Source organism: Bos javanicus, unplaced genomic scaffold, assembly GCF_032452875.1.
Source record: "Bos javanicus breed banteng unplaced genomic scaffold, ARS-OSU_banteng_1.0 tig00000391_1, whole genome shotgun sequence".
NCBI classification, from domain to species: domain Eukaryota; kingdom Metazoa; phylum Chordata; class Mammalia; order Artiodactyla; family Bovidae; genus Bos; species Bos javanicus.
Genome location: NW_026893628.1, coordinates 912,659 through 926,212, shown reverse-complemented (window position 1 = coordinate 926,212; position 13,554 = coordinate 912,659). Strand labels below are relative to the sequence as shown.

The 13,554-nt window shown below is 51.3% G+C and overlaps 1 protein-coding gene across 1 annotated transcript in view; it reads right to left on the bottom strand.

Annotated features, from left to right (window-relative positions):
• Window positions 1–110: 110 nt before the first annotated feature.
• The window catches only part of LOC133243945 (liprin-alpha-1-like), a 30,921-nt gene continuing 17,477 nt past the window's right edge, over window positions 111–13,554 (bottom strand). Inside the window, exons 12-17 of the mRNA XM_061410649.1 lie at window positions 11,078–11,301; window positions 9,066–9,288; window positions 4,110–4,190; window positions 3,330–3,481; window positions 2,324–2,496; window positions 111–841 (exon numbers count right to left, since the gene is read on the bottom strand). Coding sequence (XP_061266633.1) covers window positions 645–841; window positions 2,324–2,496; window positions 3,330–3,481; window positions 4,110–4,190; window positions 9,066–9,288; window positions 11,078–11,301 — 1,050 coding nt within the window. The 3' untranslated portion in view covers window positions 111–644. The remainder of the gene's footprint in view (window positions 842–2,323; window positions 2,497–3,329; window positions 3,482–4,109; window positions 4,191–9,065; window positions 9,289–11,077; window positions 11,302–13,554) is intronic.

Sequence of the window (13,554 nt, the reverse complement as noted above, 5' to 3'; positions counted from 1 at the left end):
TGATGCACCCTAGTCCAGCATCAGGTCCTCCCCAGCATCAGACCCTAGTCCAGCATCAGACCCCAGTCCAGCATCACGGCCCTAGGCCAGCATCAGGCCCTCCCCGACCCTCAAACCCTCCCCCTACCTCCGACCCTTCCCCAGTATCAGGCCCCCCACCTCCAGTATGAGGTGTGGCAGCCCTACTTGTCTGATACTCCTGAGCACACTCAGGCAGCCCCAGAGCAGCAGGACAATAGCTCTGGCAGGAGGTGCATCTTTAGGAATCACCTCGGAGCAGCAGCAGCTGGGCTTTGTTTCAGGTCAAAGAGAGACAAAGAAAAGGCACTTGTGCAGGAGGCAGTGGAGGCTGTGGGCACGTTCCCCAGCTCTGCTTCCTCCCCGTGGGGGCTGCTCTCCTGCTCTCTCACAGGCCCCAGGGTGGTGTCCTTCCAGATTCACGGTCTCCTTGATATCTCAAGCCCAAGTCCTGAGTTGCGTCCCAGTCCGGTGTGGCAGAGGGCTGGGAACACCCAAGCTCAAGGGCTGAAAGGATTCCAGGGGGACAGCCGGGCCCCAGCAAGTGGCAGGGCAGGGGATGAGGGTGGCCGCCCACAGAGGGCCCGAAGCAGCACTGGAAGGAGAGCAGTGATGCCTTAGCTCACTCAGGGACGCTGCCCGGCCTGGCACTCAGAGATGTTACTGCCAGCAGCTCTGGGGATACAGGAAGCCTGGTGAGTGACACCACGCCACCCAGGCCGTGGTGGGCACTGCTGACCATGGCCTCGGTTTTCATTCTGGTTCCAGCTGTCCCTCCAAGGGCTGACGGGCTCCTCTTCCGAACGGCACAGACATTTTCTTTCTGTGGGTGAACGCATCCCTTGTTTCTGTTGGCGCTGTTGTCGCTCATCGTGTGTTTTCCTCTTTACAACCTGTGCTTGCTGCTCTTCCAGTTTAACTTAGGAGCAGCCCTTATTTTCTGCATTTCTAGTTGTCAGCATTCACTGGGGCTTTCCAGGTGGCGCTAGGGGTAAGATCCTGCCTGCCAATGCAATAGATAATGAGAGATGTGGGTTCAATCCCTGGGTTGAGAAGATGCCCTGGAGAGAGCATGGCAACCCACTCCAGTCTTCTTGCCTGGAGAATCCCATGGACAGAGGAGCTAGTGGGCTACAGTTCCTGGGGTCGCAGAGTCAGACACGACTGAAACAGGTTAGCACACACTCAGGTTTTAGTTCAGTCGCTCAGTTGTGTCCGACTCTTGTCACTCCTTGGATTGCAGCACTCAGGCTTTCCTGTCCTTCACTATCTCCTGGAGTTGCTCAACTCATGTCCATTGAATCATCATGCCATAGAGCCATCTCATTCCTGTTTCATCCACGAGAGAGGTGGCTGGGGCTCGGCAAAGTGTCTGGTCCCACTGGGTGGGTGTGAACCTGCCCTAACTGCTCCCTAACCACGTGACTGTCACTGTGTCCTCCTCTGTAAATCGGGAGGGGGCAGCACCTGCTTGGTAAGGGGCACACACAGCATCTGGTACATAATCAATGCACCATCCATCTCAGCATTGTATTTACTACTAATAGGGATAGCATTTAATAATCTGCTCCTTTTTCTCTCTTGTCACTTAACTGTGCTCCAGACCACATCTGCTTTACTTACCCCTGTAAATCCCACCCAGCACAAACGAGACTCAACACATTTGTGGCTGAAGAGGCAGGAACATACGCTGTCCTCAAGGAGAGGAAGCTGAGTGATATGGGGGCCTGATGATAACCCTGTGTGATGAGGGGACCCCAGGAGGACCTGTGTGGCTGTGGGGTGGGGTGGGGGCATGGGCAGAACCCCTGATGAGCTCCTGGGGATGGGGAAGGTGGCAGGAAGGAGGGAGGCTGTTCCTTGTGGGGTGTCCACAGATTGTACCTCACCCCTCACTGAGGAGCACTTAGGCCGTTTCCAAACACATGTCACTGTTAGGATGAAACAATCATCGCCCAGCTCCTACTCAATCAATTTCGTAGAATATGTTTCTAGCACTGGAGTACAATCATCTGCTTTATTCATTCCATGCTCCGTTCTCCACCCATCCAGCCAGCCATCTGTTCATCCATCCACCACTCACTAATCAATCCATCCATCCACTCTTAATTCATCCATCCATCCAACCATCCACTCATTAACTCAGCCGATCATCTCAGACCCATTGAGAAGACAGACGCCTCCTCCACTCCTGCTCCCAGGAGGACCCCCAGCGTGATTGACAGGAGCCTCGTGGGGACGACAGGGGAGACACAGAAGGGAGATGCCTGCAGGCCCTCCTCCCTCTGAACGGTGAAGCACCCACCTGGTCCTAACGCCTCCTTGCTGGGGTGTTCAGGCCGGCCCTTTTCCTTCTTGCGAAACAAGCGGCTGATGGAGGACTTGATGCCCTTCTTCTTTGGGGCTTTGTGCAGCGAGCCCTGGCTGCTGGTGCTGCTGCTGGGGTTATTCCCGGGGCTGTCCTGAGAGCCTGTGGAGCTTCGGGGAGAGAAAACGACCTTTAACTGGCACCCTTGTGCAAACACACACCCCTCCACAAGAGCTACTGATAGAAACGGGCACCCAGCAACACCCGCGCCTCAACCTCGCAGCTGACAGTTGGAGTCTCCTTCACCAACCACACTCCACACGAGCAATGCAGGCTCGCGGCGTAAGACAACCGCACCGGGAAGCTGAGATTCTCTGCCTCGAGCTCTCCCGCGAGGAGGGCTTGACTCCAGGCCAGCTGGTGCAGAGGGCGCTCTGACCCTCCCTTAGGGTCGCTGCTCGGCAGGTGATGACACTCCAGAAGATGAGCTTCCCTGCTCTGGGTAGGTCCCCCCGCCTCCCACAGGGTAACCGTCTGCAGCCGTGGCAGGTCACCGTGTAGGGCTGCTGGTCAGGTGACCACACGTGCCCCCCATCGAGTGCTGCCTGGCTCAGGACGGGAGCTCAGCAAGTAGTGGTCTGAATGAGGACAGTGTCAGTCACAGGAGGGGACAGGGTCTCCTGAGAGGAGACCCCTGCAGAAAAGGGAGGGACCCTCAAGAGCGAACCCGAGAGGCACGGGGCCGTCACCGTCAGGAACGTGCCCCAGGCCAGGCAGACCTCTACCAAGAGCAGGAAGAAAGCTCCCACAGGAGTCAATCTGTAGAGATGGACGTTTTCTAAAATCACTGAGGTCACTGAGCTCTTCTTCCCCAGCACCTGAAGTTCACCACTAAACACAGGCACCGAACTCAGTGGTATTCCTTTAAAATCATCCTTGCAACTCTTTCAAGACAAGAGGCGCAGGGCTCCTGAAACTGACGATGCACACACAGGTCGCTTACTTGTGGGCGTCCCTGAGGTCCTCATGGGTGGCTGTGCGCAGCGCCCCCGTGTGCAGGCGGCCCAGCCGAAGGGACCGTGGCCAGGCGAGGGTCGAGGTTTCACATTTGATGGCGGTCTTGTCATCTCCTACCTCTTCCCGTATAGCTGGCAGCTGAGGGAGTGAGGTAAGTGTCAAATTGGCTAACAATAGACTGTTCTGAAAAAGGCAATCACACAGGCTTTACATTATAACCAGAAACTTATTTGAAGATCTATTAGCTATGCTTTCCCCCAAGTACAAAAAAAACCCTTGTTATAGCTTAATGCCATCTTAAAGGACTGTCTTGTTCAAAAAAAGCGGGGCTATGGGGCAGCGAGAGCATCTGACTGAGTGCAGAGACCCCGGACGGGAGCCTCCCTGCAGCCGGCCTCGGCCCTCCCTGGAATCCAGCGACCAGATGGCCCTGCGGGGCAGGACAGCAGAGCGATGCTGGCACCGTGAATCCTGCACGGCATGAACTGCCCTGATGAAAGGACTGTGCTCATCGCCAGATGCTGCTCAGAAGCACCACAGCTAGAGTACAAAACCTCTCAGCAAAGCCGTCCAGACCTTTCTGTTTGAAGGAGAAAAAGACACAGCTTGTGCCACCATCCAAGATCATTTGTAGTGATGATGCAGGTTACTGGAAGCCATGACAACAAGAGAAACACAGAAAAGGTACCTAACCCCTCCACGCGAACACCATGTGCCTGGATCGTATTTCTCATACAGACTGGGGACTACCCACTGAAGTACTTACACGCAGTTCGAGTGTCATTCGCTCACAGTGGTTTCCATAAGGCACCCCCAGGTCTTCACTAAGAGATGATCTTGTATCACCCTAGAGCAGTGGGAAGTTCAAAAGGGAGGAGATATATGGGTACCTATGGCTGATTCATGTTGAGGTTTGACAGAAAAGAAAATTCTGTAAAGCAATTACCTTTCAATTAAAAAATAAACTAATTAAAAAAAAAGAAGAAGAAGAAAATGATCTCTCTTGGACTCCCAGCGTTTCCGCTGGTCCTGGGTGTGAGGAAAGGAAAGACAGTGTGGGAACAGATTAACCCTGCAGGGTCCAAACAGGTCTCACTGATACATTTCGGTGTGTGGTTAAACCAGGGGAGGTTTTAGGAAACATGCATGGCATGTATTGTTATAAACAATGAGTGTGTTGTTTTGACCAACTAACCTGTGCCTTTTTGGTGGGATTCTGTAAAGAATACTGATCCCGTGCAGCCCCACAGGAGCTTGGTGACAACAAAGTAACTTAGTGCAAAATACAGCTGAACTCATTTAACAGCAACTGGATAAACTGGGCTCCCTCCCCTGAGCTCTAACAAGAACCCTCAGACAACAGAAGGCTACAAAGGCTAGAAATTTTCCACATGGAACTGAACAGGGATCAATCTCAAAGTCAAGTAAAAAGAAGCATTTATAAAAATCAGAAAACAACAACGAACAGAGCAGGGAAGTGACACACCTGGGTTGACTATGGACTCAGTGGAGACAAACACCTGCCTCAGAGTCAGGGCCAGGCCAGCACCTTCCCCCGGGCCTCCTCCTGAGGAAGGCCTCTGGGTCTGCAGCCTGGCTGCCCTCCCCAGGATGGGAGCTGCCCCACTGGTGCCACATGTGGCTAGGAAGGGCAGTGCCGTGTCCTCGCTGAACAGGAGGGCAAAGCAGGCCACAGAGCAGGCGAGCAGCACACCCAGGTCACCAACCCCAGGGGGACAGCGCTGCTCTGCTGTGCTCAGCAGAAGGTCTCCTGGGCACTGAGCTGCCTGAACTGGAGCACGGCCACCCCAGTCCTGCGGGAAGGCCCAGGAGTGCTCGGTCAGTGTGCTGGGAGCAGGAGAGGGACAAGGAAGGACAGCCCTTGGGGCACTGGACTCCAACAACAGGGGCTCATCCAAGTGACCCGAGGGAGAGGCACAGAGCTCCCTCCCGATGCTCCCTCCATCAGGGATGCCGTGATGGACACGAGAGCCTCTAGAGGAAAGCGGGCTGGACAGCACCATGGTTAAGTGTCCAGGCTCTGATCAGACCAGTCCGCACCACGCTGCTGGGTGTGAGAGCCTGGGCAGGGTGCCCGGCCTCGCTAAGCCTCAGTGTCTATGTCTGCTGAATGGGGATAGCAGCAGCCTGGACCTCACCTGGGGATGAGATGACAGACTCGGAAAGCACGTGCCCAGCACACAGAGTCTCCTGCACACTGCTACCCACCATCATTAAATTGGCTTCCCGCAAATCTAACATCTATGGCTCTGATTCAGTCATTTCTTACATGAAAACACTAAGCAGAAATTCCATGGTGGTCCAAAGGTTAAGACTTGGCACTTTCACTGCCGGCACACTGGTCTGATCCCTGCTTGGGGAACTAAGATCCCATAAGCTGTGCAGCATGGCCAAAAACATAAGTACAGAAATTTTTAAAAATAAGAAATAATACTATGTCTATTATAAACAAGCATGAGATGATCAGAAGGCAAACAAGTGGGAGAAAGGCAAACTGTTACAACTGTCCCAATGAATGACCTATTTCCAACAGAACCATCAGCACATTTTAAGTGGTGGGTGAGTTTCATCACTTCCATTAAAACATCAATTATTCACCAGGACATAACCACACAGTGTTCATTCACGTTAAATGATAAGGACTCTTCAATACTTCACAGAGAAACAAAGGCGTGCTACATTACTAAATAGTTTACCTTTCGACACTGCTTCTTTAAATCACTAGGCTGATAGATGCATGCAAAGAAATGAAGAGAAACCAGATTTATTGCGACTTTGAAGCTAAAATTTCAAGAATCCGTACAGGCAAATACAGTAAAGCAAAAATGATGGCAAACATGTAAGTGACATGAAGATTTAGAGAACATGTGACTGGAAACAGAACATTTTTTTTGACCACAGAAGTTAAATAAGCTATTCAAGATTTACTAGAGAAACAGTATAAATTATTACTCAGGAAGATACCATTCTATTACAACATCATGATTTATTAAAGCATAGCATTCTGTACAACAAAGGGCCTTAACAGGTGTCTATTCTCAGCCAAATTTCTCTATAAGTTAGTTTCTCTTAATCAAAAACATGTTATACTTTAAATTATTAATTTAACTGATGAGGAAGTTACCATAATATCTATTTTAACATTGAACAAATCTAACCACCTCCTGGACATTAATGTAAAATCCTGACATAGAATTTGATTTAAAACTTCTCACAATAAATTCATTAAAGCAAGTTCCCTGTGAAAATATGTAAGAATGAAAGCTAGCATAATAGCAGGTGCAGTCTTTACATTTTATTAACCATAGAAGATACTTTCTTAACGAGTCTAATAGAGACATTAACTGTGCAAAAGCTGATGAGATTTACAGTCTTAAATACAAGCACCAAGACAGAAAAGATATTGTGTCAGTTCAGTTCAGTTCAGTTCAGTTGCTCAGTCGTGTCCGACTCTTTGTGACCCCATGAATCGCAGCATGCCAGGACCCCCTGTCCATCACCAACTCTTGGAGTTCACCCAAACTCATGTCCATTGAGTTGGTGATGCCATCCAGCCATTCATCCTCTGTCGTCCCCTTCTCCTCCTTCCCCCAATTCCTCCCAGCATGAGAGTCTTTTCCAATGCGTCAACTCTTCACTTGAGGTGGCCAAAGTGCTGGAGTTTCAGCTTTAGCATCAATCCTTCCAATGAACACCCAGGACTGATCTCCTTTAGAATGGACTGGTTGTATCTCCTTGCAGTCCAAGGGACTCACTCTCAAGAGTCTTCTCCAACAGCACAGCTCAAAAGCATCAATTCTTTGATGCTCAGCTTTCTTCACAGTCCAACTTTCATATCCATACATGACAACTGGAAAAACCATAGCCTTGACTAGATGGACCTTTGGTGGCAAAGTAATGTCTCTGCTTTTGAATACGCTATCTATGTTGGTCATAACTTTGCTTCCAAGGAGTAAGCGCCTTTTAATTTCATGGCTGCAGTCACCATCTGCAGTGATTTTGGAGACCCCAAAAATAAAGTCTGACACTGTTTCCCCATCTATTTCCTATGAAGTGATGGGACCAGATACCATGATCTTAGTTTTCTGAATGGTGAGCTTTAAGCCAACTTTTCACTCTCCTCTTTCACTTTCATCAAGAGGCTTTCTAGTTCCTCTCACTTTCTGCCTTAAGGGTGATGTCATCTGCATATCTAAAAGTCCATTAATTCTACACTTAAGAGGATCATTTCTTTATGTAAGCACAATCTCATTTATGAATTACACATGATATGTAGTTTAGGATCCATCTACATATATTATGCTTATAACTGCATGCTGCTGCTGCTAAGTCGCTTCAGTTGTGTCCGACTCTGTGCAACCCCATGGACTGCAGCCTACCAGGTTCCTCCGTCCATGGGATTTTCCAGGCAAGAGTACTGGAGTGGGTTGCCATTGCCTTCTCCTGTAACTGCACAGTGATACACCAATTCGACTTACTGCTATGGGGGAAAAACACCATTTAATGAGACATGAAGACAAAGCACAAACCCGACTAAGGGGACACATGCTGTGGACCACAGCACGGCTATGACCAGAGCAAGTGAGGGGACGGGGGAGGGGAGATGGATAGGTAAACTACAGCCTCGGGGGCTGGTGGGGGATCTGGATTCATGACGACTAAGCAGACAACAGGATGAGAGAGGGAATCAAAAGCAATGATGAAAGCAGACACACTGTCAGAGAACTCCAACAGCAAGGAAAACATACAGAACTGTTCTTTGCCAAATATTTGGAAAGAAATCAAGCATGAAACCACAGAGAAATCATCAAAGAATTTTAAATATCAACTAATTAGCCAATGATGCCAATTATAAAAACAGTGTCAAAAGACCACAAAATGGACTAGTTACCACTTCACAGGCCGCTAAAATGATTCACGGTTAATTTAATTATAAGCTGACTAACAATGCAGCTAACATGAAATGGGTGGTAACAGAAAAAAGAGACAATACAAGTCCAGTTACAAAGCAGAATGTTGTACACGTGATTTCATGGGGTAAACAGCAATACACTCACAACACCTAAGCTAAACACGCAAGAAAGCTGGAACATGTGCTTTAGAGCAGCACACTCTGTCACCAAAAGCCCTAGGTCGTCATCCCAGTTTTAGACTTGGAAAAGTGAGGCAGCCCAACGTCTTCCCTGGGGCCCTGGGGCCCTGGGCTTTTAACCTGGTTTCACACGCAGAGCTGGACTGAGCACGTGGCCAGGTCCATCAGCAAGCAGACCAGTGTAGATTCTTGGTTTTGTTCCCACCGCATGCCCTGCACCCTGCAGCCAGGCATCCCCAATGGAAAATCTGCTGTACGGCTTTCCCATGCCATGAGAGCTGCCTATGGTTACTTTCACGAAGCTGTCTGCTCCCTGAGAACAGAAACTTCCCTGCAGCTGCTGTGCCCAGCACAGGCCAGGTGCAACGTTACAAAGGCAGGCTCTGGCTGAGTTCATGATGACGTGCTAAGTAGTGGTCCAAATATCAAGACTAATTTGTCGCTGTGCCATTGTGGAATGATTAAAGACTAGGCGGTTTAAAAACTTTTAGACCTCTGAGCGTAGCAAATGTACCTGATTTTCTTCTGGGTATAAAGAGAAAAAACAAAAAACAGACAGAAAACAGCGTGCTGGGGGAGGGATGCGGCAGGGAGGAGGCAGACACATACCAGAGTCATGATGCCCAGCTGGTCTCCCTCCTGCGCCAGGCTGGGCCGCCTCCTTCTGGGCTTGGGCAGGGGCAGGCAGGAGCCAGCATGCCAGGAGGTGGGAAGCAGGTTGAGGGAGCTCACTGATTTAAAACGACGGAGGCTGCCTAAGCTCCCCCTGCCCTCCCTGCTCTCAGTCTCCTCGGCCCACTGCTCCGTGTTCTCCTTCTCTTCTTCGATCAACCTAAAATAGAATAAAATGCATCACCTGCCTTTGTCAGCAGAGGAACCTGTCTGGACAATAAATTTGGGCTGGCATTCTGTGTCATGATTAGCAAATTCCGGAAACAGTTGCTCAATGAACATCTCAGCCAAAAGGTTCTACGTTTCCTCTTTTGAATATTCTCAAACTTAGAATAACTTAGCGTTGAGTCTTACAAACTGGCCCTGATCATTCACGCTTGATTTCACTTATTTACTCTAACATTCTGAAGGGGCCCTGGTGGCAACTCTCTTTCCTGTGAAGAGATACCTCAAGTTGACAACCCTTACCTCCCCTGCTCTCAGGGCAGAGATGCATGTCAGTGCCTCAAGTCTTTTCCACTGGGAATCAGGAACTCTGTATAATCAAAACAGCAATTCACAAACAAGCTGCAGTTTCTAAACACAAGTCTCCAGATCAGATGAAGTGCTGAGTTGATCTTTTTTTTTTTTCTTTTTTTTTTAGGTTGTATATATACAAACGCATCACTTGATGAAGTTCTCCACCAGTTTTGTCTGTTTCTGGATTCATGTCAATGTGCTGCATTAACCTAGAATTCAGTTTCTGCTCTTCTCCCCTAATGTGTGGTGGATGTTTTTATATAGCAGTTTAAATACATGATTATGCAAATAAAATGATTTTCAAATTAAAATACAAGATTCTTACAGGAAGTAAACTCTCCAGCTTCACTTCTACTCATACATCTGGAAAGTTTTTCACTGTTGATAACAAGTTGATGGATAGAATTGACCATTTACATCAAGTCAACTTATCGAATAAGGAAAAATCACTTTTACCTGACAACTTGCTGTAAAAATAAAAATATTAATCTATAACCGTTCCATACTTCCTGCAGGAACGTGGAAAGACCATCTTTCTGAGCTCATCTGTGCTCAAACACGGCCCACAAAGCTGTCTGTGTTGGCGTCAAATGGGCAGGTGACACCACCTGCGTTTGCTGGTTGTCCTGTACACCCCCTGCCTTTCCCCCAGAGCATCCCGCTCGGCTGACAGGAACGGGCACCTTGGCCTGGGCTGACGTGGTGAGAACAGTCTGAGCAGCAGCTCTGCCTGGTCCTGTGCAGGGTCACCCGCCTGCGGCCACTCTGAACATGGACTCAGGACACGGGCATAGCTGTGAGGGTGTGGCACCAGGCAGGCCTCGGGGCCCCCAGCCACCTGGCTGCACCCAGACCCAAGGCCCCCTGCTCACCACGAGGCAGGCCTTTGGATTCTATCCTGTTTTGAAAATTGTTGTAACTGCCAAGACGGTGTCTAAAGAAAACATCTTAAGTATACTGATGAGATGAGAAAAACTCAAACACATGTCCTTGGACCACTGTCTTACAACAAGCCAATCTTCACACTGCATTAAGTTAAAAAGGAAAATGCAGATCTGAGTGGGAATTGGCCAACCCCAAAACCCCAGCTTTCACCAGGTGGCTTTTCACCAGAACATGGGGGGCTCTGAGGGACACAGGAGGGTCCACGGGCCGCAGGGGACACCACCTTGGCACCTCACCCACCTTGGTGCTCAGAGCTGAGGGGGGACACCCCACAACGCCTCCTGCCGCCCCCACAGAGTGCTGAAACCACACCATGGACAGAACGCCCCGGCTGACAGCTCTGTAATCAAGGGCCATCTCAAAACTGAAAATTCTTGAAGCAGACCTGAGGTCAGGTTTCTTACTATGGAACACTCAGACATCCCTAGGAGAAGACAGCTCCTCAGAGAAACCGAGTTTCTGGTGCTGAGTTAAGGATCACCCACCAGATCTCTTCATTGATGACGTCCAGCTGCTCCTGCATCATCACGGTCAGAGTCTTGGCATTGGCCTGCCTGCTGGGCGACAGCTGAGTGGCCGAGCTGAAGAGGGTGACCCTGTCGCCCTCGTCGTCAGACACGCCCTCGTCACTCTCAAATGCCTGGGCCACATCGGCCAGCATGCTGGCTTGCTGCGTGCGCTTGCAGTCCTGCTCCTTTGGGGTCTGCACCTGGGCACGAGAGGACCACGTCTCATCAGCGACATTCAGGGCAGCTCAAGTCTATCAGGAACTGAACCCAATTTTACATGGAAGCCCTGACTCTGGATAAATGGGCCATGCTCATGAGACACTGCCATCTCTTAAGCAAACAGGACTCAAGAAACAGGCAGGGGAAGAATCCAGTTCCTAGATGGCCTGGTGACACTCAGGTCTCAGCGTGGATGGCAGGCAATCCTATGAGGTTATTCACAAGGGTGGGCTGATGGAGTCAGAGACAGAAACTGAAAATTACAAAAATACATCCATGCCTCCATCAGCCAGGCTGGAGGAAAATAAGAAAAAAGAACCTTTCAGCTCGGCAGCCGCTGGGTCCCTATCAGCGGTCATCACTGGTACCAGTTCACCAGAGTGTGCCATCCTCCCAGGCTCCCAGACCTCCGTTTCCCAGGCTGGTCTGAACACCCACAGACAGGAGCGAGCAGGGGCAGCCAGGAGACGGGAGGGCCAGCCCCTCCGCGGCTCTCCTCTCGGGACACAGGCCCTTGGGCTGTTCTGGGGGATGGCTCCTCGCACCGCAAGGGTGGCTCTGTCATCAGAGACACATGGGATAGTGCTTGCAGGGCCCCGTGCCGCCCTCCCGCTCTCACACCTCACACCCTTCTCTCTGAAAACATCCCCCCTGCCACACTGTCACCCAGGTCCTGCCTTCTTTCCCAGACATGACCTCAAAGGAACTGAGGGGCAGCCTCGAGGTGCTGGCTTGCTGGCTCCCTACCCCTGTGGCCAGGGCCCTGGCCTCCTATCTTCATCACGACCCTGCCACAGGGCTGGGCTACCCCCTTCGCTGGCTCCAGGACCACCTGCCATCATTCCTGCTCTGCTCCAGCGAACCAGCTGCCTATGGGTTCACCCCCATCAGCCCAGTCGGCATGTCCTCTCCCTTCTCTCGCCTTCCAATCGCACAAGGGGAACCAGCAGATTCCTCCTCCAGGGCTCCCTGCAGCGCCCACTGCGGGTCTCTGAAAGCTCCTTGGGAGTGGCCTCTACGGTCCCCCTCCCCGCCAGGTCTCTACTTCTCTGCCAGCAGGCGGTGAGCCCCGCCCTGCAGGGCAATTCACCGGGGGCTCAAGGAACCCATGTTACCAAGCCCCTTCCCTTCCTTGCCCTCCCCCACGCCACCCCCCGCCCCCAGCATGTCTCTCCCTGGGCTCCAGGCCCTGCCTTCCCTTGGGGTTATTCCTCAGTCCCTTGTGCCCCTTCTCAACCTTGGAATGCAGGATGCCCCATACCTCTACCCTTGCACCCCATCTCTCTCCACCGGCACCCACCTGGTGACTTTACTGTGCTCGTGCCTTTAAATGCCATCTGTACGCCCATGACCCCAAGTCCACCCTGAGCTGAATGAGTTCTCTCCCGGATGCAGGCCGGAACACTCAGCTGTTCTCCTGACACATCCCCGGGACACCCAATGGGCTCATCCACCTCAACAGGGCTGAGGCCCGGCTCTTAGCTCCCCGCCCCAGCAGCCCTCCTCACCTCAGGAAACAGGCTCTGGCCTCGAGCTGCTCAGGCCTGAGCCCAGGCTCCTCCTTGATGTGGCCCGCTCTCTCCCTTGTCCCTGCTGGTTGACATGACCCTTTTTCTTTCTCCAAGTGGCTACTTCTCTTCCTGCCTCCAGATCTCTGGTTCAAGGTCACCCTCCTGGTGTCACCTCACTGGCCACCCTGTTTACACACGATCGTCCCATCGTCCTTGGACAACTCAGGCACTCTGGTCTCCTTTCCCTGCTCATTACTGTTCAACAGGCTGCACGGGTTTAAAAAGGGGTCCACAAATTCTTCCATCCTCCTCCCTTCAAGAGGCAGAAGGGGCAACTCCTGCTCAGCCCCTGAGCGAGGCAGGACTTCGCAGCTCACTCTCGCAAACAGAAGTGAAGGTGTGCGGCCTCGAGACCAGGGCGTGAAAGGCCCTGGGCTAAACCCCACGCTCTCGCTCTCAGAGGGTATTCCGAGGAAAGCCAGGCCATGGGAAAGCCACACGGCAGGGACCTCAGCCTGTCCCCAGCAGCCAGGTGAGTCTGAAAGCCTGCCATCCAGCCCTGGGGGGCCTTCCCTTGCCCTCAGGAGGCCCTGAACCAGGCCCGCCTGCTACAATGCACAGGCACTGGGGACTGTGAGCTGCTCCCTGGGAAGTCACTAAGCTTTGCAATGATTCGTTACGTAGCAGTGGATAAAGGACACACACGGTTTTTAATTCACTGCT